Source organism: Struthio camelus, chromosome 3, assembly GCF_040807025.1.
Source record: "Struthio camelus isolate bStrCam1 chromosome 3, bStrCam1.hap1, whole genome shotgun sequence".
Lineage (NCBI taxonomy): Eukaryota > Metazoa > Chordata > Aves > Struthioniformes > Struthionidae > Struthio > Struthio camelus.
The window spans coordinates 41913264-41938811 of NC_090944.1; the positions used below are offsets into that span (position 1 = coordinate 41913264).

General features: G+C 42.0%; 1 protein-coding gene across 40 annotated transcripts in view; it reads left to right on the forward strand.

Moving 5' to 3' along the window:
- RIMS1 (regulating synaptic membrane exocytosis 1) overlaps positions 1-14630 on the forward strand; it is a 361088-nt gene extending 346458 nt beyond the window's left edge. For all 40 annotated transcript variants that reach the window (XM_068937510.1, XM_068937548.1, XM_068937511.1 and 37 more), the window contains 5 exons: positions 3317-3458; positions 7772-7884; positions 10721-10822; positions 11915-12054; positions 12415-14630. In XM_068937510.1, coding sequence (XP_068793611.1) covers positions 3317-3458; positions 7772-7884; positions 10721-10822; positions 11915-12054; positions 12415-12633 — 716 coding nt within the window. In that variant the 3' untranslated portion in view covers positions 12634-14630. The remainder of the gene's footprint in view (positions 1-3316; positions 3459-7771; positions 7885-10720; positions 10823-11914; positions 12055-12414) is intronic.
- Positions 14631-25548: the final 10918 nt, after the last annotated feature.

Consider the following 25548-nt stretch of genomic DNA (forward strand, 5'->3'; position numbering starts at 1 on the left):
AAGTTTTCAGCAGATAGACATCATAAAGAACTGGGGAAAGGCTGGTAATCATCCAGATCCTGCATTTCATTGTGCAGTCAAGGTATGACTGGAAGTTGTACACCGGAAAGACTTGGCAGTACCGGAGGGGCTTAAGAAGTAACAAAGACCAGTTTCCAACTCAGCTGTAATCTAACCTCCCCCCCTGCAGAACTAGGCTTTGCTGAGAAGCTTATAAGAATATACCAATAAGATAAACTGTTCTCTTTTCTTTTTGTGCTGTAAGTGGATTAAAAAAAAAAATGATGTGTATAACTGACCGGTGTAACACTTGAAAAACCTGTGAAATGCGTGTTTCAATTCTTTGTCGTGGGTAAAGGCTAATGGTAATGGCGTTTATACCATAAAACTCATTCTGTACTGTATCATTCTGTCTTAGGTTACTTTTATGTTATATTTCTGATTTTATTAAGACTGTTCAAACTGTGGTTATAAAATAAAATATGCAAGGGATCTATGTAGTTTTCCCAGTAAACATTGTGGATGTTTCCAGGAAACATTGTGAATATTATTAGCAGTTACAAGAGGAAGCAGAAGAAAATTCTTTTTATCTTCAATCTGAAAAAAAATGTTGAAGAGAAAAAAAGGAGTGGAATCCAGTACAGTAAGACAGAGAACAGTGACTTGTAAAGTATCCTGAACAGAAAATTTGGTGTTTATAACATTATAAGATAAGGTTTTAGACTTGCACATGGCCATGCACAAGTATTCCTGCTTCACCGTCTGTACATTCAAAATCTGTGGTAAAAAGAAGTATGTTCAAACAACAACCCTGATGCTATCCATGGTAATATTAACTTACTTTGTCATAACAAAGTGTTTGTAATTTGTAATCTCAACCTTGGCTCAAACCTAAAATATTCACTTCTGTAATTTAGTCAGTGGATATTTTTTACAGTGATTTTATTTTTCTGAATATGGTTTTTAATTATGCTTTCCCAACAAGTTTTCCGCACCCACAGCGTTGTCCAGGTGGCCTAGAGGAAAACTCTCTTTTCAGTCTCTCATCTCTCCCGTTTTACGATCTGGGAATACTCACAGTCTTCAAGGCAACGCCATTTGGCTGCCTCCATTTCAGATGGTACTGTATTTTAGCCTTCTGCTCATGCTGCCTGATCTGGCCAGCTCCAGAAAAGGGTGCAGTGTGGTGAAACACCCAATCTAACCCCCATTTGTGCGAACGGATAGAAACAAGCAGGCAATTTCAGCAGGTCCCAGCGAGACAGAGAGGCACAAAACAACATGAGTGGAAAACGTGTAGCTACCAAAAATGTGAGACTCTTGCGTTGTCACAGGGTTCTGCGTGTGGGTTATACTTCTTGCTATACTTCTTGCCTTTTCATTCATTTTTGATGCTCAGTTCGCATTTTAGGGTTGGTATGCTGGACACATCATCTGTTTTAAGCGTTAAGGATTCAAAATATAATGCTTTGATTTTCTGCATTGGAATCTTCTAAGTTGCAGCAAATACCTTCCACAACCATCTACGCTGTCTAGGAGTGCAGCCTAGTCTGCCTCATACTTAGGGATGTTGCTTTCAGCTAACTAAGAACCAGGAATTTGGATGAGTTTCAGTTGCCCACAGCAGAAACTTGGGGCTGCTGGCCTCAGAAGGGAGAGAAGAAGCTACAGCTGTCCTGGAAGTAGCTGATTTCTTCCGTTCAGAGACATTTGAGTCTCTGCTGCTGGATGGCCACAGATATGCAACCTTCTGACCAGAAGAGTTAAAAGGAAAACCACAGCTGCCTTCCCTGTGGCTGCGTCTCTTCTTAGCCCAATTTACAAACTCTTACTTTTTTGTTTTGATCATGTTTTCTGTCTCTCTGATAGCTCTAAAGAGGTTACTGTGATAACCCACGGAGAGGGAGAGCTGCTCTCTCCTGTGTGATTTCTTCCTGCTCTCTACCAACTCTGCAGACCCAAAGAGTGCAGGCCAGCTCTTCTCCACAGCAATTTTAATTCTCTTCAGCCATGGGCAGGCCAGGGCAAGCTACCAAATCCCTAACTTTAATACGAAGAGAGGTCGAGATTTGTCGTAGCCTTAAACCTATATCTATGTGAAAGAGAAAAGCAGAATAGTTTTCAGAGCCATTCAGCCTCCACAGCAGGTGCAGGTAGAAGAGGCATTTATTTTTCCAGATATTTCTCTAAGCCGACTGTGAAAAGGAAGTAGAGATTTTGGTAACAGTGAATGAAAGAGCACCTAAATGAGTAGGAGAAACACAGGAGAATGATTTTGCATGCATTTGTGTGCAACTTTGTCAAATCTGCTGCTTCCTGAAAGAGAATAGTGTTAGGAGTTGAATGAAAACAAACAGGGCACCGAGTTTGAAGTCAGCACACATGATTGCATTACATAGCGACTTTACTAGAAATGTTTCAGTTAAACATTTTTCAGAGTAATCATTATCATTGAGAAGCACAGTTTTGTTTTTTTTTTCCAGCACAACAACCAAATTGGTTTTAAATCAGCCATTGCAGCTTGAGCTCATAATTACCCCTGGAATGAGCTGGGACCTCTCCTTGCTCAGGTGTAACTTGAAATTTTCCGAGTGTAACTCAAATTTCATTTTAAAGAATGTATGATGGAAGCTTTTCCAAATAGATCAAGTCATTACGTAACTTCACAAGAAATTCACTACTTTATACTGTTCAGTTGCAAGCCTAGATTCTGTGAAGGCCATTATCTTCCAAATAGCTTTTCAGAGAGTTAATTCTGCTTAGAAAGTGCTAAGATCAGAAGTTATGTAAAGTTCACAGTTTACTTTGAAGAATTTCAGAGATGAAAAGCAGCATTTTGCTAGGTCAAAACACATCTCGTATTTTTGATGCTAAGTATGTTAGTACTTAACATTTTTCTACTGAATGCATGAAGGGTTTTTTTTTCTATTTTTTTCTGTGAGAGTTGTAAGTTAACTTTTTTTTGTGATCATCCAACTGAACTTACAAGGTGGCTGGAGACATCAAGTATATGGTTAGCAGACACTATCATAGCTGTCCTGTCTGCATTCTGACTGTATAAAGACTATTAATAACATACCTAATTTCTAACAGTTTGCCCAAAGAGCGAGCTTCAGGCTGCAAACTTCTTTTAAAGAGAAACCATCACCAGTTTGTGGATAAAGAAGAGACATTCCTTCTTTGATCAGAATAGTCTTTTTGACTATTTTTGAACAGTAATGGTCAAGTTAGATCATCATTGTTAGGGAACACCTGTAAGGAAAGGTTTTGTGCTAGATTGTCATTATAACTGTCACTTCTCTTTCTCTGCTTTCAGAGGCTGGCAACAAGAAGCTAAAGAGCACGATACAGAGAAGCACAGAGACGGGAATGGCAGCAGAAATGAGAAGTCGTATGGTTCGACAGCCAAGCCGGGAATCCACTGATGGCAGCATAAATAGTTATAGCTCTGAGGGCAAGTAAGTGTCATTAAAATATGGATAATGTTGGAAAAGTTTTTTTGTAAGAAAACTGCTGAAATATTAGCAAGAAAACTAAATCTGTGAAGAGAAGTCCCAGACTTGGTTTGCTTTGATTAAGGAGATAGCTCTGTGTACAAATTCTTCCTCTTGAGAAAATGTTTGCAAAACTGAACTATTTCAGGCAATTTCTTGAATACTGAAATTGAGAGTGCACTTCTTAGAGATTCACATTTTGTCTGCCATCCACTGAGGTGTTTTGTTCACCAAGAAAGAACTAAATTCAGAACACGTTATTCAAAGAGAAATGTAGGGATAGTTTTTCTTTGGATTATGTTTGGATTAACTCAGAGTTAAACTTCAGATGTTGCATGTAAACCCCTGTGATATGAAACTCCGTTCTGTAAAACTGTATACAAAGAAAGTTTAGCTTGGAGTTGGTCCAGTTCTCTTATTGAGAATTCTAAAACCAGCATCCAGCTGCACCATCAGCTAAAATCAGGCACACAGCTATGGGTAATGGGGCAGCTGTTTTAATTCACTGCTGACACAACTAAGTGTGTAGGAAAGGTGAACAAAGGCATATTTGGCACAAAAATGTGCATGAACATTCCAGCCTCCTCACAGATCTTAGTGGGACCCTACCTTGTTTGCAAACGTATAGTGGTCACTAGAGAATTCTTAGAAGCGAGAAGATTGCTACCTACAAAAGTGGAAACAGGAGGCAGGCAAATCTACCTTGTAGACCAGAAAAAAAGAGAGATTGGGACTTACTTGGCATCATCTTTTTATATGCCTGCCTTGTTGCCACGACTGCTAGCGGATTTTGTGTTGTAAGGGCTATGAGGCGTGCAGAGCCAGGGTAGCCATGATGCTCCAGCATCAGACAGTAGAGCATCTTCTGCACTACACCCTGCCATCCTTCCTCTTTCTATGCTGGATTGTCAGTGCCTACACCACCAGTCGCTATGGTGAGGGCCGAATAAACTGGACCCTGCTGGGAACTGGCCAGTTTCCCTGGTCAGCAGTACAGGAGAGGTGGGAGTCCAGCACTGAAGGTGAGGGCCCTTTCTGGGGAACAGCCTAATCCCATGCTCCACTCTCAGGGTGTGTGAGCACGTTTGACAAGGCCAGACCAGCCAGGTCCCAGCAGGCATCTGGAAGGCAGGAATTGCAAAGTAGAGCCTTAAATTGTTGACTTGAGAACCAGCCTCTGAGCGAGGCCGTTAAGAGAAAAGCCCAGGAGGTGAACGGAGTGCTTGCTTCTTATCGCCATCTCAAGCAGGCTGGGCATGCATATTGGGATTTAGTTTGAAAAGGATTCTTAGAAAGGGGGTCCACGTTCAAGTCAGAGTGAACTGTCATAAGCTGGTAGTTCCTGTATCTTATGTCTTGTTTCTGCCTTCTTAGCCCCTATGCCGCTCCCCATCTGCACTGTCACAGCACCTGTTGTGCTTCTGACAAGCCTCCGTACCTCTCTCAGTTCTTTCATATGGATTTCCTATCCACATTGGTCTTGCCTTTCAAATCCATACTTTTTGCACCAATTCCCTAACTTTTGATTATGTTTCTGTCCCAGATTTTTGGTCAGGTAGAGTTCCCATCTCTCCTGGTTGATTCCTGGCCCTCTGTATTCCTCCGCTAGTTTCTGGCTCCAAACCCAATTTAAGTTTGAGTTAAACCTTAATCACTGTCCCTGATCTCTGCATCCCTCTTCCAATTCCTGGCAAGAGCAAAGAAACAGTGAGGCCAGTGACGTGAAAAGAAGACCACCATCTAACGATGAATACGATGGGAACCCTAAGAGGATGGGCCTAAGACGACAGATAGCATGCAACAAAACTTCCTGGGTAAAAGGGAAACAGTTAAATATATCTGTCTGTACTGAAGAAAGAAAACCATTCTTTAAACAGGATAGAAAGCCACAGGTAAAAGGGATAACAGCTCAAGCCAGAGGAACGTGTTCATCATGGTAGTGTACTTTGTGGCGTAGAAGACTTTTCTCAGGTCTTTCATTTTTGTGTGATTCTGTGCTTTTACTCAAGATTGAACATCAGGTGCTCTGCAAGCTTGCAATTCAGTAGACTAGTGTAAGTTTATAGCAGCTCTGGATTTAGTCCACAGCAAGTGAAGGATGTATAAAGCAAATATTCCTGTAAGAAAGATGACCAATAAAACAGTCTTCTACTATATAATCACTTCCTCCAAGTGCATCACTGTCTTATATTTAGAATGAGAGCTGGATGCAACTGCAAGGCAGCTGTAAAGCTGCACAGCTACATCACGTAGTCGGGGCACATATACTGCAGCAGCTGATCCTAAAATCTTCTCCTCCCCCCCTCCATCCTCTGGGCCTATTTAGAAACATTAGAAAGTCACCTTTAACTTTAGATATTACTTTCAGTGTGACCATGAGTCTGGTTTTAATAGCACTTATATTCACACTTACCCTACATTTGAATCACAAAACTGTATGCCTGGTTACTCCTCCCTCCTGTGAGGTTCCCATCAAAATCAGTGAGAGCTTTACTTGAATGGGTTGAGTAGTATTTAATGCGCTGTTCACTCTTGACATTACAGTAGACAGGTAATAATGACAAGAGGAAAGCAACCTCTGAAGAAGCGTATTTTTGCTGTGCCAATGTATTCCCGTTCAGTTCATGTCCTGAAAGTTGGATTGGCACTTATTTGATTGGCAAGACTTCACTGGCATCAAGAGCTGGCTACCAGAATATTTTGGCTAGGAAATGGCATTACCTTTAGATTTAATCCACCGTAGCACTGTCTGCCTGTTTACTGCTTTATTAAACAGCTGCAACAATCAGATTTAGTGTATCCGTGAGTTTTCCCCTGTATATCCTAACTGATGTGGATGGGGTTTGGATGTGCATATAGAGATAAGACAGTATTACAAGGTGGATCAAGCATTCAGGAATGAAGAAGTGTCAGTGTTAAGAGTGACGTGCAGTCAACATTTCTCCATTTATGGAATATACGTTTGGATTTGGTCTTTTATAACCTTCATCCTTCTAAATGAAATTGAGAGAAAGAAAAATATACTCCTTCTTGTGACACATTTACTTTGCCTGAAAGGTTGAAATCTTTTGAACTATGCCACAGACCTTTGCCATTTCCCCTAGTGGAATGGCTGACAGCAGCAGTGTCCTGCTACCCTGAGTGCAGGCCAAAGTTAGGGCAAGCACAAACGCAGAGCCCTGAATGGGCAAAAGCAAATGGAAATATTTAAAAGGATGTAAGCACTAAGGAACTGAAAAAAGAAGATGACGTGGACAATTCTAGTGGGTGAGAGGGAGGGAAGGACCTGGAAGAAGGCTGAAGAAAACAAACAGGCAAAGAGATCTCATTGTCATTTCCGATGGATTCATGTTTCATAGTTGCAAGTAAAGTTACTATAAACAAACCTGCACGTTAACGTGCATAAATATTGAAGGGACTCAGTTTGATCTTCCGTTGATTGCTGAAGATCTGGGATCATTTCTGGATTCCTGGCCCTGTTCACCTCTTTTAGATGAATATCAGTTGAAAGAGAGCTCTTCAAACTTGCAAAGATACTGAAATCCTGAAATCCTATTTTAGGTAAACTTGGACTAAATGAAGAACAAGAACTGGGAAACCATAGTAGAAGACCAAAATCAAGTTATCACATACAAATATGCAGCATACTACCTTTTTTAATAGTCTGCTAGCATTTCAAGCATGTTTCATAGTATTCCCATAGAGCAGATCACTGGAAAATCCTGACCAAGTGAAATCTGTCTGTGTATGTGATTTCAGGAAGCCCCAGCTGCCTATCCGTATAGATTTGCAGTGAGGAGATTATGCCGAAATTATAATAAATCTGTAAAAATTCTAAAACTGACATTTTTGAATCAGCTGAATTGAGGAACCAGTGTGAAATGCCATAAGCACCTTATAAAATGTTTGCGTGGCTTGTATATTCAAGCAGGATATAGTCCTGTATTTTGAGCTCAATAAGCTTATTAAATCTTGTGAGTTTTTTTTCTGTTTTCTCCTACAAGGTCACTCACAGTTTCACCTGTCATGCTCTTCAGTGCTTCTGGAGAACTCCTTGGCAAGAAGCGTTTGCGTGGACTGCTTTGGTTCCATACGTGGAAGTTTCACTATACTTCTTTGGAGTCCATGGGAGATAGCTTGTTTCTAGCTTTGCAGAAACATGTTCATGGTTACGTATCCTGAGCTGTTTGCCCTGTATAAGTACTTTAGAGAAAATAGTGTAGGATAAAAGGAATTGTTACTGTACTTAAGCTTAACCAGCTTTTATTTTGCTTCAGTTTAATATTCCCTGGAGTACGACTGGGCGCTGACAGTCAATTTAGTGATTTCCTCGATGGACTTGGACCCGCACAGTTAGTAGGCCGACAAACACTAGCAACCCCTGCCATGGGTAAGAATAATACGTTCTCCTATGTTAAATGAATAATGGTCATTAACTAAAGTATAATACACACTGCCAGGCTATAGCAGCCAAAAGACTTTTACACAGTGGTTTCCTTCACCTTAAACATGAATGTCCTGTCCCTGGTCGCTAATATTCCTGGCACACTGGCATCCAAAATGAGGTGAAGAAGAGCATGTGATCCGTATGTGAAGTGTTGGCTAATCTCACTTCCATTTTGAAATAGGGGTTGCACTTTCCTCCCCACTCAAAATTGCTGTGATTTCTCCAATCTTAGCTTACTGCCAAATCTCAGTGGTCAAAGTTTACACTTACTTGCCACAGATTATATCGGATGTGACAGTTTCTTGCCAATTACTGCATTTGTCCAAGTTTAATTCATTCTGAAGTAACCTCAGAATTTGAAATTTTAGCTCTTGTTTGCAGTGCCCAAAAATCAGTTCTTGATAAAGCTAGTATTTATAATGAAAGAGACAAAATCCTTTTCTACAGCCACTGCCTGTGATCTCTTCTGTATTCCAAACCAGTCTGGATTTCCCTATAGTAGCATTAACTGTACACCAGTTATAAATGGGATGTATAAGCTGTGCAGCAGCACAGCACTGCGTAAATATTTTTGGAAGAGTTTGATAATCTTTTGCTTATATGTGTAATTCTTAGATATGCTTCAAATGTTACCTGTTCAGGGTACAAAGTGTGGAGTCCTTGTCATCTTTGATACTTTAACCATATTAATCCTGCTGGAAAGCATAAACGGTCAATGCCTCAGTACAGCTGTCTCAGATGAGGTTCAGGAAGGGCAACTGAGATGCTTCTGAGGAAGGAAAGAAAGACAGAAAGAAAAATCACAGAAGAGAGTGTTTCCCTCCCAACTCATGAGCAGAAAGAAAAGGAAACTTTCTTGAGAATGCTTTGAGTACTCCATAAAGCAGAAGTAGCTACTGTTTGGCCAGCACATTATTAAGCGCCACAGTTTATAAATAGATAAAAAATTTTATTTTGAAAGAGAATATATTTGCAACATTATTGATTCAATAAAAATCTAAGTGGCTCAACTGGTATGGATTATTCATATATATAAGGATCTAGATTTATTCCATCTGTTTTCTTATTTTAATCTTGTTTTCTGTGTAAATATGTTCCTGAAGATTACTTCAGTGATATTTTTATTTCCACTTCTTAGAGCTATTTTCTTACTAAAGGCTTAAGGAAGGCTTTGGCCCAAAGAAGCACTCAGTAGTGCTTCTTAGCAGTGTTTAGAACATCTCTTGTGTGGTATCCTTTAGCCAGGGATGATCTGAAAATGTTTGTATTATTGCTCCTCCTGCTGGTTGCCTGTAGCATGTTTTCATTCAGATATGCAATACTGAGATGCACTCCTAAAATAGTTTGTTGGAGTTTTCCTAGGAATTATGTTCAGTGCAACAGAGAATTCTGTTTATTCAAGCAAATTTTGATAGATTAAAAAATCTTTGTTGATGTTCTGTCATACCTCAAGTACCGAGGTATAAACCCTACTGCAATATGCTGTTAGACAAGCATATGAAAGTCTCATCCCCAGTTAATTTCAAAATGTGATGTTTATAAATCTGGATGCCCCAAATGCTGTTGTTCAGGACTACCTATTGCTGTTTTTTTTTTTTTAAGTTATTCAGAGTTTGCGTATCAAGTATATAATATATCAAATCAAAGTCAGGTGTGTCACATATAGCCTTTTTTTTTTATTTGCACACATGTCATATAGCTGCACATCATACATGCACATGTGTATTTTTGAGTCTAAGTGGCCTGTTAGATACCTACCCAGCTGATTCCATGACATACGAAGCTAAAAAGATCTGCTGTTTTGAGCATCAACCCATCGTTAAGGCATCCTCTCTCCGTTTGCGTTGTATTAGTCTAGCTCAGAAGAGTGCTTGGTCCCAGACTAAGCAGTTTTCCTTTTCTGCAGCTGTAACTGGAAATGTCATTTGTCAGAAGTCAGGTAGCCAGACTGGTAGTCAGTTAGCTTGGCTGGTCAGTTGTCTGTGTGAGAAGGCAGCTGATTTTTTGAACATATTGGGTGATTTTATTCCCACCCGAATGGGTGTGAAATATTGATGAAAACAGGGAAAATCATCACCCCTGCACTTGTTAAGAGACCTCTGGAGGAAAAGACCTTGTCGTGAGCACCTGGCGGGCAGCACGTCATTCTCTGAAGCTGCGCTATGACCCTGTGCCTCCTCTGCTTGGTCTGTCTGCCTTACACTGGGAATCCCATCAGACGACTGTAATTACTGAGGTTTACAAAATTAGCCTGTTTCACCCGTTGTCCCTCCTGTTACATCAGACAAGGAGCGTCCACGCTGTCAGCTCCTGCGTCTCAGCTTGGAGGCAGAAACTTCCAGCTGAGGGGATTTCTGAACCCGAATTTGAGTTTTAGGCTCCGTGAGGGTGGGACCACTCTCAGGGCAGGGCATATCAGGGACTGGCCCATGGGGGTGGGGGTCCTAGGTTAGAGATCTCCACATAATTCACCTACGCAAAATTAGAAGGTTGGTGGTGATACCGTAGCATTGTTGTAAAACTTCCCTCCCTCCCTGGATCGGAATGTCAATACGGAGCTCTGGTATAAGCTGTTCACCAAGGGGGCACAGCGCTACCTAAGTATGCATCTTTTATTCCTGTTTTAACAACGGAGAAATGTAAGGAATATGGAGAAGAAGTGACAAACACAGCTTCACCCAGCAGACCAACAGCAAGCTAGTCTTTTTCTTTCTTATGCCCTATCCCTCAGGCCATATTTCTTCTCTAAATGCGAGTTTCTTTCTTCTCTCTCTCTCAGGGGATATTCAGATTGGAATGGTGGATAAAAAGGGCCAATTAGAAGTGGAAGTCATTAGAGCCCGGGGCCTCACACAAAAACCTGGCTCCAAGTCAACCCCAGGTAAGGGAAGATAGACAATATATAACTGTAAACAAAGAATATGAAATATGGTGAGGAACTGGGGATTGGAGACCTTTGAGCTCTTCATTAGCTATCACTACGCTGGCATTTTTTTGGTTTGTTTTTCAACAGTGGGTGCATGCATGGATATATCCTTTATACCTACATTCACTTCCTACCACCTTGCATCCATTAATTGCATGCAACATTTCAAGGAGTGATTTTCAGCAACTCAATACATTTTTCTGGAAGGAATGTTTGCAGAAGTATTTGTGTGGATACTAGGCAAACCTTACCTCTCAGAGAGGCTTTGTTCATGAAGTGCTTTGCATTTGTTCCATGTCAGAATAAGACATCTGATGAAAGTGGTTTGAACAAACAGAGTGATAGAGCCACATGCCGTGGTCTTCTGTGATACAACAGTGCTTGAAGCTAGCAAGTTGCGCTAGTGCCACTGCCAATAATTTGCACGATGAATGGGATTTAATACTGAATCATTCTATAAGAAAATTATTTTGAAACTGTAGTTATTTACAAAAATCTTTATTAGAAGACATTTATAATTTCCACTACAGACGCTGCTTACCATAACAACTGGAACAGTTGTTTTCAGATTGCATTTTGCCAAAATGGTACTTTATAACCTCCTTAGGAGCTGAAAATGAAGGAGCAATGAACGTCCTTGTTATCTGAGCGTCTTAGTTTTAAACATTCCTTTCAATGAAACATCAGAGTCTTCTATTTTTTCAATATATCCCTGACCCCTAGACATGCATAGAGACTTCAGAGTAACTAACAGTGACAACTAGTTCCTGGCAGAGGAAAGTGTTTTTAAATTGACAGACATAAAACAGAATTGTTATTAGTAACATCTTGGATCATTAAATTCAAGGTTTATAAAAATCAAACTGATTTCTTATGTTCTGTGTCATTTATTTAATGAATGTAATTGCATTCAGATTATATAGTGAAGATAGTGTGTGTCAATTTCTTTCTACTCAACTTCCTTTTATGGCATTTGTCCTCCAGCGCAGAAGTGCAATGTACAAGTTTTTATGTCCAAACATTAAATTCATGATGTTCTGTTTGCAGCGCCCTATGTCAAAGTGTATTTATTGGAAAATGGAGCATGCATAGCTAAGAAGAAGACGAGAATTGCACGGAAGACCCTTGATCCTTTGTACCAACAGACACTGGTTTTTGATGAAAGTCCACAGGGTAAAGTCCTTCAGGTCAGTTGCTTCTTAATCCCATTTTAGGCTATCATTTGGTAAAGCACGTACATGTTTACTTAAGTTTAAGCAATATGAGTAACCCCATTCCAACTCACTTAGCATTTAATTTTATAGATACCAGCAAACACATCCTTGCGGCTTGTGGTTTCAGACCTGTGAAATGTCTGGATGTATTAAACATTTCTCTTTTGTTGACTTTTGCTCCAGTCCTGCCATTAGGTTTTCCCACAGGAAGGAGCAATCATTCACTCTTAAGAATAATATTTTCCTTACAATACACATAATGAAATACAGTAGGAGGAAGCATATGAGCACGGATTTTGGGATAATGCTGAACCTGCATTTGTGTTCTTACAGGTAATAGTTTGGGGAGATTATGGCCGAATGGATCACAAATGCTTCATGGGAGTTGCCCAGATCCTTCTGGAGGAACTTGATCTGTCCAGCGTGGTAATAGGCTGGTATAAATTATTTCCGCCTTCCTCACTAGTGGATCCAACCTTGACTCCCCTGACACGCAGGGCTTCCCAGTCATCTCTGGAGAGTTCAACTGGGCCTCCCTGCATTAGATCATAGTAGCAGGTGCTGTCTAATAAAAACATCACCCAGGATAACAATTGGAACCAGATATTCACATGATCAAAAACACTGTTGGAGAGAGACAATCACTTCTGTGTTTGCTTGTAGTAGTTATCCAAAAATATGTCGGAGTTGTTTGTTGAAAGATGGCTTAAATTGACAGAACAAAGGTGTATCACATACATGCAGTCAGTCTGTTAGCAACTGTCACTGATGCTTATCATGATCAAAAAAAAGCGAGAGGGACCTTTAGATTCAAATCAAGTAAAAAAATTAGTCAAACTGGAAGCTCTCACTCTGTTAACAATGTTGTATTTTTCACATTTTGACAGAGCCCTCAAGCAGTCTTATCTTCCTGGTGTTTCAGCAGTTTTTCTGTACTTGTTACTTCCACTAGTTTTTTTTGCCATGTGATTCTGTTAGTTTTGTAGAAGTCCTCACAATGTTAACAGAGACCCTTCCTTTCTTTTTCTAAACCAAACAAAAAAAAGGGCTGAAATATATCTCTGTAAGCATTGCTTAAAGTGTTCAACAGCCACAATTATAATTCCAGCAAGTTCAAATTGTTTCTCAGTTCTGGTACTTCAAAGTCTTTCATGTGGAAACCCAAAGCAAATGACCAATCAAGGTTATCTTCTTAAAAATAAATAATCATCACAGTGCCACTTTTTCTTTGTAAAAAGCAGATATGTTTGCATTATATAGAATAACTTTTATGTTTATGCTATTTTGCATGGAAGAATTTTGAAGAATTCTGCAACTAATGCTGGGGACTGGTAAAAAAGCAGCTTTAGTCCTAATTTTGACATTGAATATGTTACTGGTAATGCAATTTTCCTCCTAGAAATGGAGAGGAAATATTTACGTTTCTGTGTATAAATGTATATTTGACTTCCCAAAATGTTGACCAGGAATGGATTGAGCATATGACACTTTCAGCTGTACCCAGGCTTCTCTGATGTGTGTCGCTTCAGACACACTTGTCTGCCCTGGATAGAGCATGGTATGAGTTGTTCAGTGTTTCACTGGAAATTCCAGTTGAAATATTCTGCACTTACTAACGTTTTTATCAAATTTTAGTTTACATTTCTTTGAGATTGATGCAAGCACAAAGCTTGATTTTTTAACGCAAGAAATCTTACTTTTTGGAGAAAAAAAAGTCAAATTTCAATTTGCTTTTTATTCATTTGAGTTCTTGGCCTTGAGATCCCTTGTGATTTTCTGTAAATGTGCTAAAAAAACCGCAGACTCTGCAGGTGCATTGATATGTTTCCCCTCCTTTTACAGGCCATTCAATTTTGTGATCACACAAATAGAGCAGCATGACTTGGAACTGTTCAAAGCTGCATGCACGTTTTGTAAAAAAGAAATGAAAAAGGTTATTTAATAATGTATGTTAGCTCCACATAGGCCAGCTTGTATGTTGCATGTACTTGTACAGTTTGCTCATAATTACTATACTGAAGTAACCAAGAAATCTAAGCCATCCATTTTTCTTATAGACATTTTGCAGATTTTAGCCAGGCTAGGTCTGTGAGTCTGGTGCTAAATGTCTATAGATGGACTTTATTTTTTACCCTATGGAAAACGTGATGTAGTACGGACCAAATTCCTTCTAATAAATATTTTGGTGTAGATTCCTACTGTGGGGCTGTAACACATGTAGAAACTGTGTACACACTAGGTTTTAATTCATAGACATACTGCCTGCACCAAGTGAACTATTTATTATTATTCAACACGTCGGGAATATTCTGCCCATCTTTCCATAGGGCGCAGATTGATTACTGCTCGACCTGCTGAGCAGGAAGAACTCAAGCATTGGTGCACTACTACTAGATTCCGTTCTGTCTTAGTGGCCAAAAAACAACTAGTTATGATTCGATCGTATCTTTCTATTTTGACCACTTGTCTTAACACTCCCCTGTGCTTTTAAATGAACTTCCAACTCATGTTATGTAAACATGTTTAATAAAATTTCCTTTTCATGTCCAGTGTAGTAGTTGTGCTCTCTGTATGTTCTGAGGTTCACCTGTGATTTTGCTCATTGCAGGACTGTGTGAAATGTGTTAAGGAACAGTAAAATGATAAGTAATTTCTGTGGTTCTTTCGGTTGATGTAATAGCGTATGTTGAAGTCTGGGGCCAAAACCTGAGGCTGGTGAAAGTCATATTTGGTTGGTTTCCTTTTCACCAAGAAAGGAGCCAAATTGTGCTCTCAGTCATTGAATCAGGCAAATTGAAGTCAGTTAGCCAAATTACATTCTGGCGAAATCAAATCAGCAAATTTTAGTTGAATGATGCTGCATCTGCTTACTCTAGGTCAGCCGAGCAGTATGTGTTGGAACTAGGCACCAGGTCTGTATTTGGTGTGCGCTGAGCTTTTAAGACAGAAGAACATTTTCTGATCTTTTGCACTTGTTTAAACCTAGAAATATGCCAATGTATTGTAATGTCATCATGAATAATGCTTTATAACAGTTTACCCGAGAGCAGAATTTGGCACTAAGTTTTACTATGAGAGAAGCAAAGATTATGTACTTTGTTTGATTTTAGTTTTCCATGTCCCACAGATACCTGAACACAATTTAAAAATCAACTAAAGACAATATTGCCTCACTTTGAACACTTTTGTTAATTACTTTATTTAACTGAGTACATGGTTAAGCTACTGAAAAAAACGAATAATTAAACATGATAAATCTCTGAACAAAAGGCATGTTATATTTCTGCTTCTGTGTGGTGGGAGTTCTCTATTTAAATATAGAATTCATCACAGTGTTGCAAAAGCCATTGATTTCATAAATCTCCTGGCTGTGGATATTGTGTCCAAAACTGGGATATCTTTTGCTTTCTGATCCTGAGCAATAAATACAGTTTAGCTTTTCCAGGCCCCCTAGAGCAAAGAAAATGTATCAGCAAATAACATGCTGAACTACTTTATTTATGGTATTTCTGATCAACAGGGATCACATCTGCAAACTGTGCTAGGCCAGATAAGCTGTGTGTGCTGCTCTCCTTTTCCAGGGATGGTTGCCATTTCTGAGTGTTGGGATTATAATACAAAGATAAGTCACCTTTCACTTCTGTTACAGTGTTCCCTTGAGAACGCTGTACTTGCCTTATACATAATATGCAGAGGAAGAAGCAAAGATACTAAACTCATCGTTCCTCAGATGTAAACAGGCATTTATTTTCCTTGTGATGAATAAATGCTCCAAATTTTATACTGAAATGCAAATGTAGTGCCTGTCTTGTGGGAGGAGAAAAGGCTTTTGGCCTAGACCATTGTGGTACAGATGTATCAGAACTGCTGAGAGTGGGTAGAACAACCAGAGCATCATGACCTCCTTTCTTCACAGTTCCCCAGAGAAATTATACATCCACAGTCGTTGCCTGTTTTCACTGATTAATTACAGTCTTGAAAGTCGAGTTCAGCCCAGGTGTGATATGCTATGCGTGCAAGCTAGCCAGCATGAAGAAAAGTTCAGACTGGATCTGTTCTTCAGTGGCTGTTGAGAAATGTTCTGTACGCTCCAAGATTTTACTAATAGCCTGTGACTCGCCTTTTATGAGGTCTTCTGTTCTCCCTGTGGCTGTTTTCTGCTCATTCCTGTGTAGTCACTACTCCACTGTCTGTCGCCCATTTAACTCTGGCAAAAAGGATTATGGACTCCAATACTCTTGTCTTGCCTTCAGTGAAGAAAGTCAGGCCAGAGAGCAATGCGGCTCTTCCTGATAAAGGCTCCAACCACTCACCCCATGTTACCTTACTGTAATTCTGCAAGCATAGTAGCAAGTAATCTGTAACAAAACAGATTGTTGTTAAATTATGTGGTTTCTCGTCTCAGCTAACGAGTATTCTGGAAAACTCCAATAACATATATCAAGCCTAACAACATTCTCAGTTAAAACCCTGCTCCCAGCCCTACCGCTTCTCTCTAGAAGAAAAAAGAAAAAAAATACATAGGTCGTGTATGTACTTTCCCAGTGGATGACTACGTATGCTGGTAGTTAAGTGCTATGGCTATGAAAGATGTCTGTGTGGCAGAAACGTCATACAAATCAAATGTGGTGGCAGAGATAGGAGGGGAACTGCTTTGACTCTTTTCTATAGCTTAGCTCCTGAGGATGATCCAGCTCCTCAATGCGCAGCCTGGAGTCTAACTAAATGCCCCAGAGTTAGGTACTTCCTGTTAGGTGGTATGATTTCCAGCCATAGTTGTTCATCAGAACATTAAATCTTAGACGTCCTGCCTTGTTGAGTCAAAACGTCTAACGCTCAGCACTGGTAGTAACTAAGGGGAAAGGGTAAAAAGTAACAATTTTTAGACTGCAGTGTAAGGCAGCAATTCAGGTAAGTCAAATTTGATATACCTGCAGTTATGTCTTTTCTAGTACAAGAAAAGCATGCTCAAGAGCTGAGTCTCCAGGTTTCAGTTATTAGTCTGCTGGAAGTGAGTCAGCTAAGGGTTTAGCAGAATCCCACAGGCAGACTCTGAACAACTTACTTTTAGAAGATGAACAGCAGTCACTTATAATGTTCCTTAGACAACTCAGAGTTATTCATTCCGATTGCCTTTCTTTTACAAGTCTACAATTTCAGAGCCCTGCTAAAATGCAGTTACAAATCCGTAATGGTTCACGTTGTAAAACACTGGGTACATTGTGAAAGGTTGTGTGATAGCAACATCTGCTATGTATTTCCTCTGTCTGCAGAAAACCATTTAGGTGACGATTTAGTCCTTTTTTTTTTTTTTCACATTTCCTCCTCATTTATGGATGTAGGCTCCTGGGTGACTTTGAGATCCTGAGTATCAGTCTTCTTGTACCTGCGTTTTCTGATGAACAAAATTGGGATATGTACAATTCTCTATTTCAGACATAAAGGTAGAAAGGGCAGAGCATAAATGTCGAAAATGCAGCTGTGAGGTCTTCAGATACTAGATTGATATAGCAATATCACATATTGTCCTGGGTCACAAAGTCTTTCTTACACTGGAAAGTATCAGGAAACAATGTATCGCATACAAAAACTTGTCACTAAATTTCAGCTGCAGCCAAATAAAAATTCTTCAGCCGCACACCTAAGCAGAACACTGTGGTCTTTTTCAGCTTATAATATCCCCATATAAAAAAGTATTTTATACAGAAAATATATCTTGTCCCAGGCTTACACTCTCCAGCAAGTATACCAGCACTATCTCCTCTGTATTTCCAGTATCCCCAAGTTGTCCCTAGTCACCGTTGTCTGGTCTGACTTGCCTAGACTGTCTCTTTACAGGGGGTCTCCACAGACTAAAGCCGCTCATGTTCATGGTACAGTAATAATTATAGAAGATGGAGTAATCCCATTTAGAACAAGCCTACATACTCACACGCGGGTCAGTAAGACAGTCCCTAGGTATTTTAAGAAATCCTGTCAAATAATTTAACCCCCCCCCCCAAATTAAGATTTGTAAATGCAGCAAGTATTGTAAATTAGAACTTTAATTAAATGTTATTGTATGTTCTTAAAAAAGAAAGGAAATCAGTTTTGACATCTGTCCTGGCGTACTGCAGAAACAGTGCCTGCAATGCAAACACAGCCCTATTACACTAATGTGTAAAGACAAAACAGACTGATTATTAGTTTAATCATGTGTGCGTGTTGGAGGGAGGATTGTCAGGAGAGAAATGTTGCCTAAATACTTAGTTACCAAGTAAAGTCTGTTAGAAGCTAGCAGCAGCATTATTCCCTCTTTGAGCTGGTATTCGTAAAAGTTCCAGCAACAGGAATCAAGAGATAGCATTAAGAACTTCACTTGCCAATTTTAGAAAGTACTCTTATTTTTTTCAGAGAGAGAGATAGTGTAAGACTAAGTGAGCAACTCTCGAATGCTTGGGAATGAACAAGCAACTCAAAAGAAGCTGATAATGGTGATTAAAATAAAAGATAATACTTCAAAACCATTTTTCTGACTTGCAGAGGACTTACTTACAATTTTGAAGGACTGAGCATGTAGCTGCCCCTGGACCAGAAGAAGTCTGGATTTAGAATGAGTGCACAAACGTCCTTCCTATGCTACAGGTTAGAAGCACTGCATTAGCAGTCAATGCTGCAGAGCTTTTGAACATTTGTAAGCTTTTTTTTAATGGAGCAGTTTGTAGATACAGATGATCCATGCTTTTCTTTTTGGAGATGGTCTGACGCTTGCATTAAGTGGGAGCTTAACTTTAGGGGAAAGTGTATATTTAATTGTAAGCTCAAAAAAATATGTTGTGGAAAAGGGTATGTTGCAACAGCCCTCATGAAGCATCAGCTAGGATGGGAGCGTCAAATGCTCTGTGATGGGTAAACTAGTGAGTCAAAAAAGCAGGCACTCACAGGGCCTGAGCTCCAAGAGCACAGCACGGTAGAGGGGAGGAAATGTCTATTCACTTGGGGAAGGAAAGGGTGAGAGCCAGGAAAAAGAGTGAGGCATAATTGCTTAGTTCCCATCTTTTTGACTGCAAGCCTCCAAAAGTATAGTGGCTGTGGGATTTTGGCCTCACAGATGGCCATGGATTTCTTCCTAAAGAAAAGGTCAGAGGATTTGGCCCAGCTCTGTTAATTTAGTACTAGAAACAGAATGTGTGAGGCCAACAATATAGACGGGGTTTTTCAAAAGGTAAGAGGATAGACAGTTTTCCTTTCTGATGGATGGCTCTCTAGGAGTTAACAGGGAGTGAAAAATGAAGTTGATGGCACAAATAACTTTAGAGCTGCTCTGTACCTAGTCTCAGATGGCACATACTGACTGCAATTGCTGGGAATTGTGAGTATCAACACTTGATGACTTCTGCTTCTTTTTACCGTGTATGAAAAAGGCCCAAAGATTTGGGAGGCGGTTGAAGTATCTGGTCTTCTACCAAATTTAAGAAACACTGTGATTCCTTGCTCTTGCCCTTTCCCTAGTCATTGTTTCTGCAAACTGTGAAACACACACTTTTATGTAGTTTGGTACCTGGACTCGACTCTGAATTGCTCAGCTTTAACTCTCTGCTCTAGTCATGCCAGCAGTTCATTTGATTCCCAAGTGCTTTGGTGGAAAAGACCAGATTTCCTACACCATTAACATTAAAAAAAAAAAAAAACCTTCAGGCTTTTTTCATTCATCATCTGCACAGACAAATAAAGGAAGAAAGCCATTGTGTTTTCTTTTGTTACAAAGCTTGAAACAGAATTCAATTACAGCCACATCAGAAGTCACTGCTGTGCTATCGATATAATCCTTCATCTTCTCTATACAGGCAGGCTTCTTTGTTAGGTTTCTGTTACGTCGTTCAAATATTCCATAAAACAAATCCCAAAATGGAAGTGAGGAGGAGAGATATATTTCCGTGGTGGTGAATGACTCTTCAGGACTTAACCTTCTTTTGTTCTTTAGGCCAGTATCTCCCTGCAGCACTAATTTTTGCCTTGTTCTTCCACCACTTATTTACCTGATACCAGCTCAGAAGCGTATCTTTGGTCTCCAGGTAGTACCTGTTGGATTTGATAACATTTACATTCCTTCAGGGAGTACCAGTGAATGGAGAAAAACTGAGAAGAGGTTTTGAGCACCTCACCTCTCTGGGGCTGCTCTTTAATTTGTACATGATCCTTTTAAGACCACCCTTTTCCCCTGTACTTGCGCACCTCGTGCGCATTGTGCATTTGTTACAGGCCTGGGATGTGGTTCTTCTGCACTGAGAGTGTGGGAATTCTGCCACTGATTTCAGTGATTTTGTGACACAGGGTGATCCATACAGTACGGAGAGTCTCTTTCAGTGAAAAAAGAAACCCCAGACAGAGCAGCAGGCCAGCCAATAGTTCCAGCTGCCTGAAAGCCAAGAGCTGTGTTTTCTACAAGGCAGTGATCAGTGCAGCCACGGCCGAGGTGCAGTCACTGGTGCCACATCCAGTTGAGGTGACACACCAAAGATCAAAGGAATTTGCCTGGCCCACATATTATGCCTGGGTTTTTTTTAAGACTGCATGTCCTAACAAATAACACCAGTGGCTGGAGTTTTCTGGAAAGTCAGGAATTCCCAAAGAGCCGTCACAGAGCAGTTTTGACCCAAAGCTCGGTTACAGTTCAGACAGGGAACGAAGCTGCATTCGGGTAGGGGCCAGGTGCAAACTTTGGGATGTGCCTGTGCCCAGCATGCCAGTGCCGCGAGGGACCTGGGTGCCACAAAGGACCAGGGTGCCACGAGGGACCTGGGTGCTGTGAAGGATGTGGGTGTTGTGAGAGATATGGGTGCTACGAGAGATCTGGGTGCCACAAGGGACCTGGGTGCTGCAAGGGACCTGGGTGCTGTGAGGGGCTGGATGCTCCGAGGGGCCTGGGTGCTGTGAGGGAGCTGGGTATCACAAAGGACCTAGATGCTGTGAGAGACCTGGGTGCTGCAAGGGACCTGGGTGTGGCAAGGGATCTGGGTGCCATGAGGGACCCAGGTACCAAGAGGAACCTGGGTGCCGTGAGGGAGCTGGGTGCCGTGAGGGAGCTGGGTGCTGCGAGGGGTCTGGGTGCTGCGAGGGGCCTTCGGTACAGCCACAGTCCCAGGTCGGGGGAGCCGCGGCCAGGCAACGCAGCGGCCCCCATGCTTTGCCTGCACCGTGCACCCAACACTTCCGGCGCAGCACCCAAAGCCCCGTTTGGCAACCCGTAGCCGTACGTGGTCACTGCCTGTATAGAGAAGAGAAAAGCCCCGGGCTGCTTTCACACTAGCGGCAAACGGCCAAAAAGGGCTACAACCCTTCAAAGGAATTATTCAGGGTGAGCGATTCGCCCGGCCCCGCGGCGGGACAACGGGCCGCGCCGCCGCCGCCACCGCCGGGGCCGCCCGGGGCCGCCGCTCCCGCCCGGGGCCGCCCGGGGCCGCCGCGAGCCGCCGCCGCCGGGGGCCGGTCCGGCGGCGGAGGGCGCCCCGCACCGCGGCTGCCTGCCTGCAGCAGCTGCTGCTGCCTCCCGGCCTGCTTCGGGAGACCTCTTGGCTTTGCGGCTTTACCGAGCACAAAGTTTTCCGCTTTAATGCGGGAGGAGGGCGGAAAAAAACCATTAAGCACTTTTCTGTGGGAAAACGGGTAGTGTGCCCCCCCTCTTCCCCCCCCCCCCCCACTTCCCACCCCTATGTGCTGAATGTATATCTACAGATGCAGTGAGGCTGCGCGATTGCTGGCTGGGCAAGCGTGCTGGTTTCACATAACAGCTCGCAAAACAGTCCAAACTCCTCCTGAGAGGAAAAGTTAGGAAGGAAAACTCATAATGCAAAAAACAAAGCGTTTCTCTTTAACTGTCTGCTCTTCCCTCTGGTTCAGTAGTGATTATGAACTCACATAAATCAATATAGTTCCACTAAGTATTTTTAAAAAGCACACTTGTCCCCATTTCTGCATTATTTGCAGTGGTAGTTTGCCAGATTAGTGTGAGGCTACTGGGTGGTTAAACTACAAAGTCTGTTTTGTTTTCTGAGTACAACTTTTATTATTAGACTGTTCTGTACCTTCACTACTGCTTTCTAACTTTCACGTTAAGCTGAAAGCCAGGTGCATTAGGAGAATTTATTTCATCCAGCAAAAGCTTATGTTGGAGGTTTAGGAAACTCTTGAGATAACCTGTTTAAGGAGGAAAAAGAAGTCATTACCTGTGACAGCCCAAATGGCTTGATAACCAAGGTGGTGCTCATCCAGCAGCTGTTTGCAGAAGGCCAGCTGACAAGGACGCAGGAAGGCCATAAAGGAAAGAGCTTGCTCCGTCAGACTAAGGGCAGACTAGGGATGGCAGGCTGGGGCTGGGCAGCAAGGTCTCATTTGGTACCTGGGTCATAAAAAAGCCCGCAACACGGTGAGCAAACTGAAGCAGGGAGCTGCACAGAAGTGTTTGTTTGGTATAGCCCCTTGCAGCCATTGTGGTTAAACTGCCAAATGAATGGCCTAAGGCTTACATGGCTTCTCCTGTGTCTTTACACAGCAAAACTGTAAAGTTTGCTGGGACTGAGCTCTGGCCAAATGGGCATAGAGGATCTGGCAGCCCAGCTAAACCCAGTGGCTTGGTCCCACTTCTGAGAGACAGGTTGTCAGACAGCGCTGTAGGTACAAGGACTGAGCCTTGAAACTGGTGCTAGAGCTTGCCTCCCCGAATCTCAGGGAGCTAAAAACATTGGGCCTGGTTAAGGTATCCCACCTGGCTGTCAGGAATCTGAAAAGGGGAGCGCAGTCTGAAAAGGGGAGCACAACCAGCAGGGCGACATTCACCTCGGTACAGCGCCGAGCTCCAGCAGGAGACAACATGCTGTGCTGTCCCACACTAGAGGCAGCAGCACTGCAGGGAGGGAAATGCTCAATTTATGTAGTATAAAGTAGGAAGATGGCTAGCGTGCTGCAATTGCAAAAACTCTCAGCTCTTGAATTAACAGGGCAGCTGCGGTCTGTGGCAGCTTTGCATTAGGTTGCAGCACAACACTTTTTTAACCCTGCATATCCAGTGTCTTGAGGATCTCCTCTCCTGTGCAAGATATCCTGAAGCCAGTCTGCAACCAACAGAACGTGTCCCGGCCTTTCTTCCCCAAGCTCCTGGAGCAGAGGCTCTTCCAGGGGCTATGACTAGCCTATCCTTATGTCCTGTCCATGCTTGGCTGCCAGAAAAGATTCTTGAGATTAACTGGTGGCTGGCATAGCTTACAGCAGCCTTTAACCTGCTATAACATGCTTTGAAGTGAGGACAGCTGCAGGCAACACTTACTTCTCTTGAACTATACTCCAGTCCAAAGTGCACATGCTGCCCTTCAGCAAACTAGTACAATTAGAGCTGGAGAAGGGAGGGCCTTGCCTGGAAGGTAAAGCCTTCAATTGTGAAGACCTCTCACTTCCTCATTTCTGGGGCTGGCGAGGGCCTGCCGAGTTTGCTTCATGTGGGTATGTGAGCAAGATGCAGCAGGATACGTGCAGGGAGGTTGACACCAGACCAAGCCCTTCAGAGGCACATTCCTGAACCGGCTCGTCCCCTTTAGGGCATTTTATACCAGCCACTCCCAGGTTTCCCGTCTCCTCAATTACCTTTTCTGCTGGGATCAACTCTGCATGTGTGTGTACGCATATATGGATGTATGCTTATGCTAAAAAGGGCTGTCGGTGCAGCTTTATAGCCCTGTCTCTTCTAATACACCCCTGGCTTCAGGCTGCAGGGTTTTTTTCAGCACTTAAATGCACCATCTGTGTGGATATTAGGCAAGGGCAAGACTTCGCTTTTCCTTGCACACAAACCAAGGAAATGCATTCTGCCTCTCCACGGCTGCCTCAACCACAGCTTTGCTGTGGGGCGCTGCATTTGCTGGCCTGCAACAAGGCTTACATGAGACAACATAGCAGTCACGCAGATGACTGAAGTAGATGTTGGTACAAAGCAGTCTGAGGAAACTTTCTCAGAAATCCTAATAGACTGGAGATAACAGTCCTTGCCCTGTAGCCCTTGTAAGGCCCCATTGGAGCTTGTCTGTGATAGAGGCTGGAAGAGGAGCAACTCAAACTGTTAGATCCCAGCATGACTCAGAAATATCTGTCTAAGCTACATGCATGACTCAGAGCCTAGAAAGGAGAAAGGTGATTGGGATCTATGAAGATAGCACAAAATGGTCCAACCTTGAGAAGTGGTTTGAGACCTTAGATTGCTCCTGTCTCCAGAGCTGAGCTAATTTTTGGCTGACGCAGAATTTCCTGAGTGAAAGTTGAACAGAGGGATGAACATACCTTGCCAGTGGCTTTCTTGTTACTGTTTTTCAGTGCTTCTGTGGCTTTTTTTTTTTTTTTTTTTTGTATCTTCGCATGTTTCGAAAGGATTGAAAAGAAGTGGAAATGCTAAAGGGTGTTTTGGCTCGCTCTGCTGCGTGGAGCATCTCTGTGCCAAAGTGCTGGTTACCTAGGAAACTGCTGTAGAATTGAATTTGGATAGATGTGTTGTCAACTGCAAATGAGTAAAGTAGCTTTTCAAGAGGTGGGAAAGAGTGTAAAATGTATTGAAGCCTGTAATGTGATTTTCAGGTAAGATGACAGTCATATGTTTTTGATTGGCATTTCATAGGTGCCCTGACAACTCCACAAGGGGTTGCAGACAGAGTGCATGACCGTGCCTCGGTACTTCAACTTAAACACCCTTGTACGTGTAAGCATTCACCTAAACATTAAATTTCTGGTATTTGCAAAGAATAGAACTAAGGTTGCCATTAAGCATTTCGGTCATTTTATTAAAGCATAGAGTTATGACGATCCAAGGAAATGACAGCCTTTTTGGAGATTTGAGCTCCAGCACTGTATGGGCATTTGGAAAAAATGAGACCGATGGTGCATATTTAACGATTGAGCTACAACAGAAGGCTTGTGCAGTGAAGAAGAATGGGATTGCAGAGCTGCTCCTGGAAATCACCAACAGAGCCTAATGGGCCAATTTTTTTTTAATATAGCAGCAAAAATGTGAGAAAGCAAATAACTGCTTCAGTCTTGGGGAGTTATACTGGTGTCTATCCGTTCTGTCACAGGGGCTAAATCTGCAAGTGCCTATTCATCCTCGGGGAGTCAATACTTGGAGTGGGCCATGGCTGAAAAAAATGAGCAAAGTCGTGGGGGTTTACTCGGTTAGAGCAGATCTGCCACGATTCCTCCTGCTTTGTTTCCCCCAGACACGTGCGGGATTAGCGTTTGGGCTTACGCTGAACACCAGTTTCCCTGTATCTCACCGACAAAACGCACTTCAGATGGCAAATGCAGACTCTCAGTAGTTTATTCATGTTATGACAGGTGTCACCGCTTGGCACAGCTACACAGCATACTCGTCAAAGTTTTTTTGTGTTTTGTTTGTCTCTCTAAGCAGGTGAGCATGTTTGCAGGCTTGAAAAGGTAGGCTGCGCTGCTTGC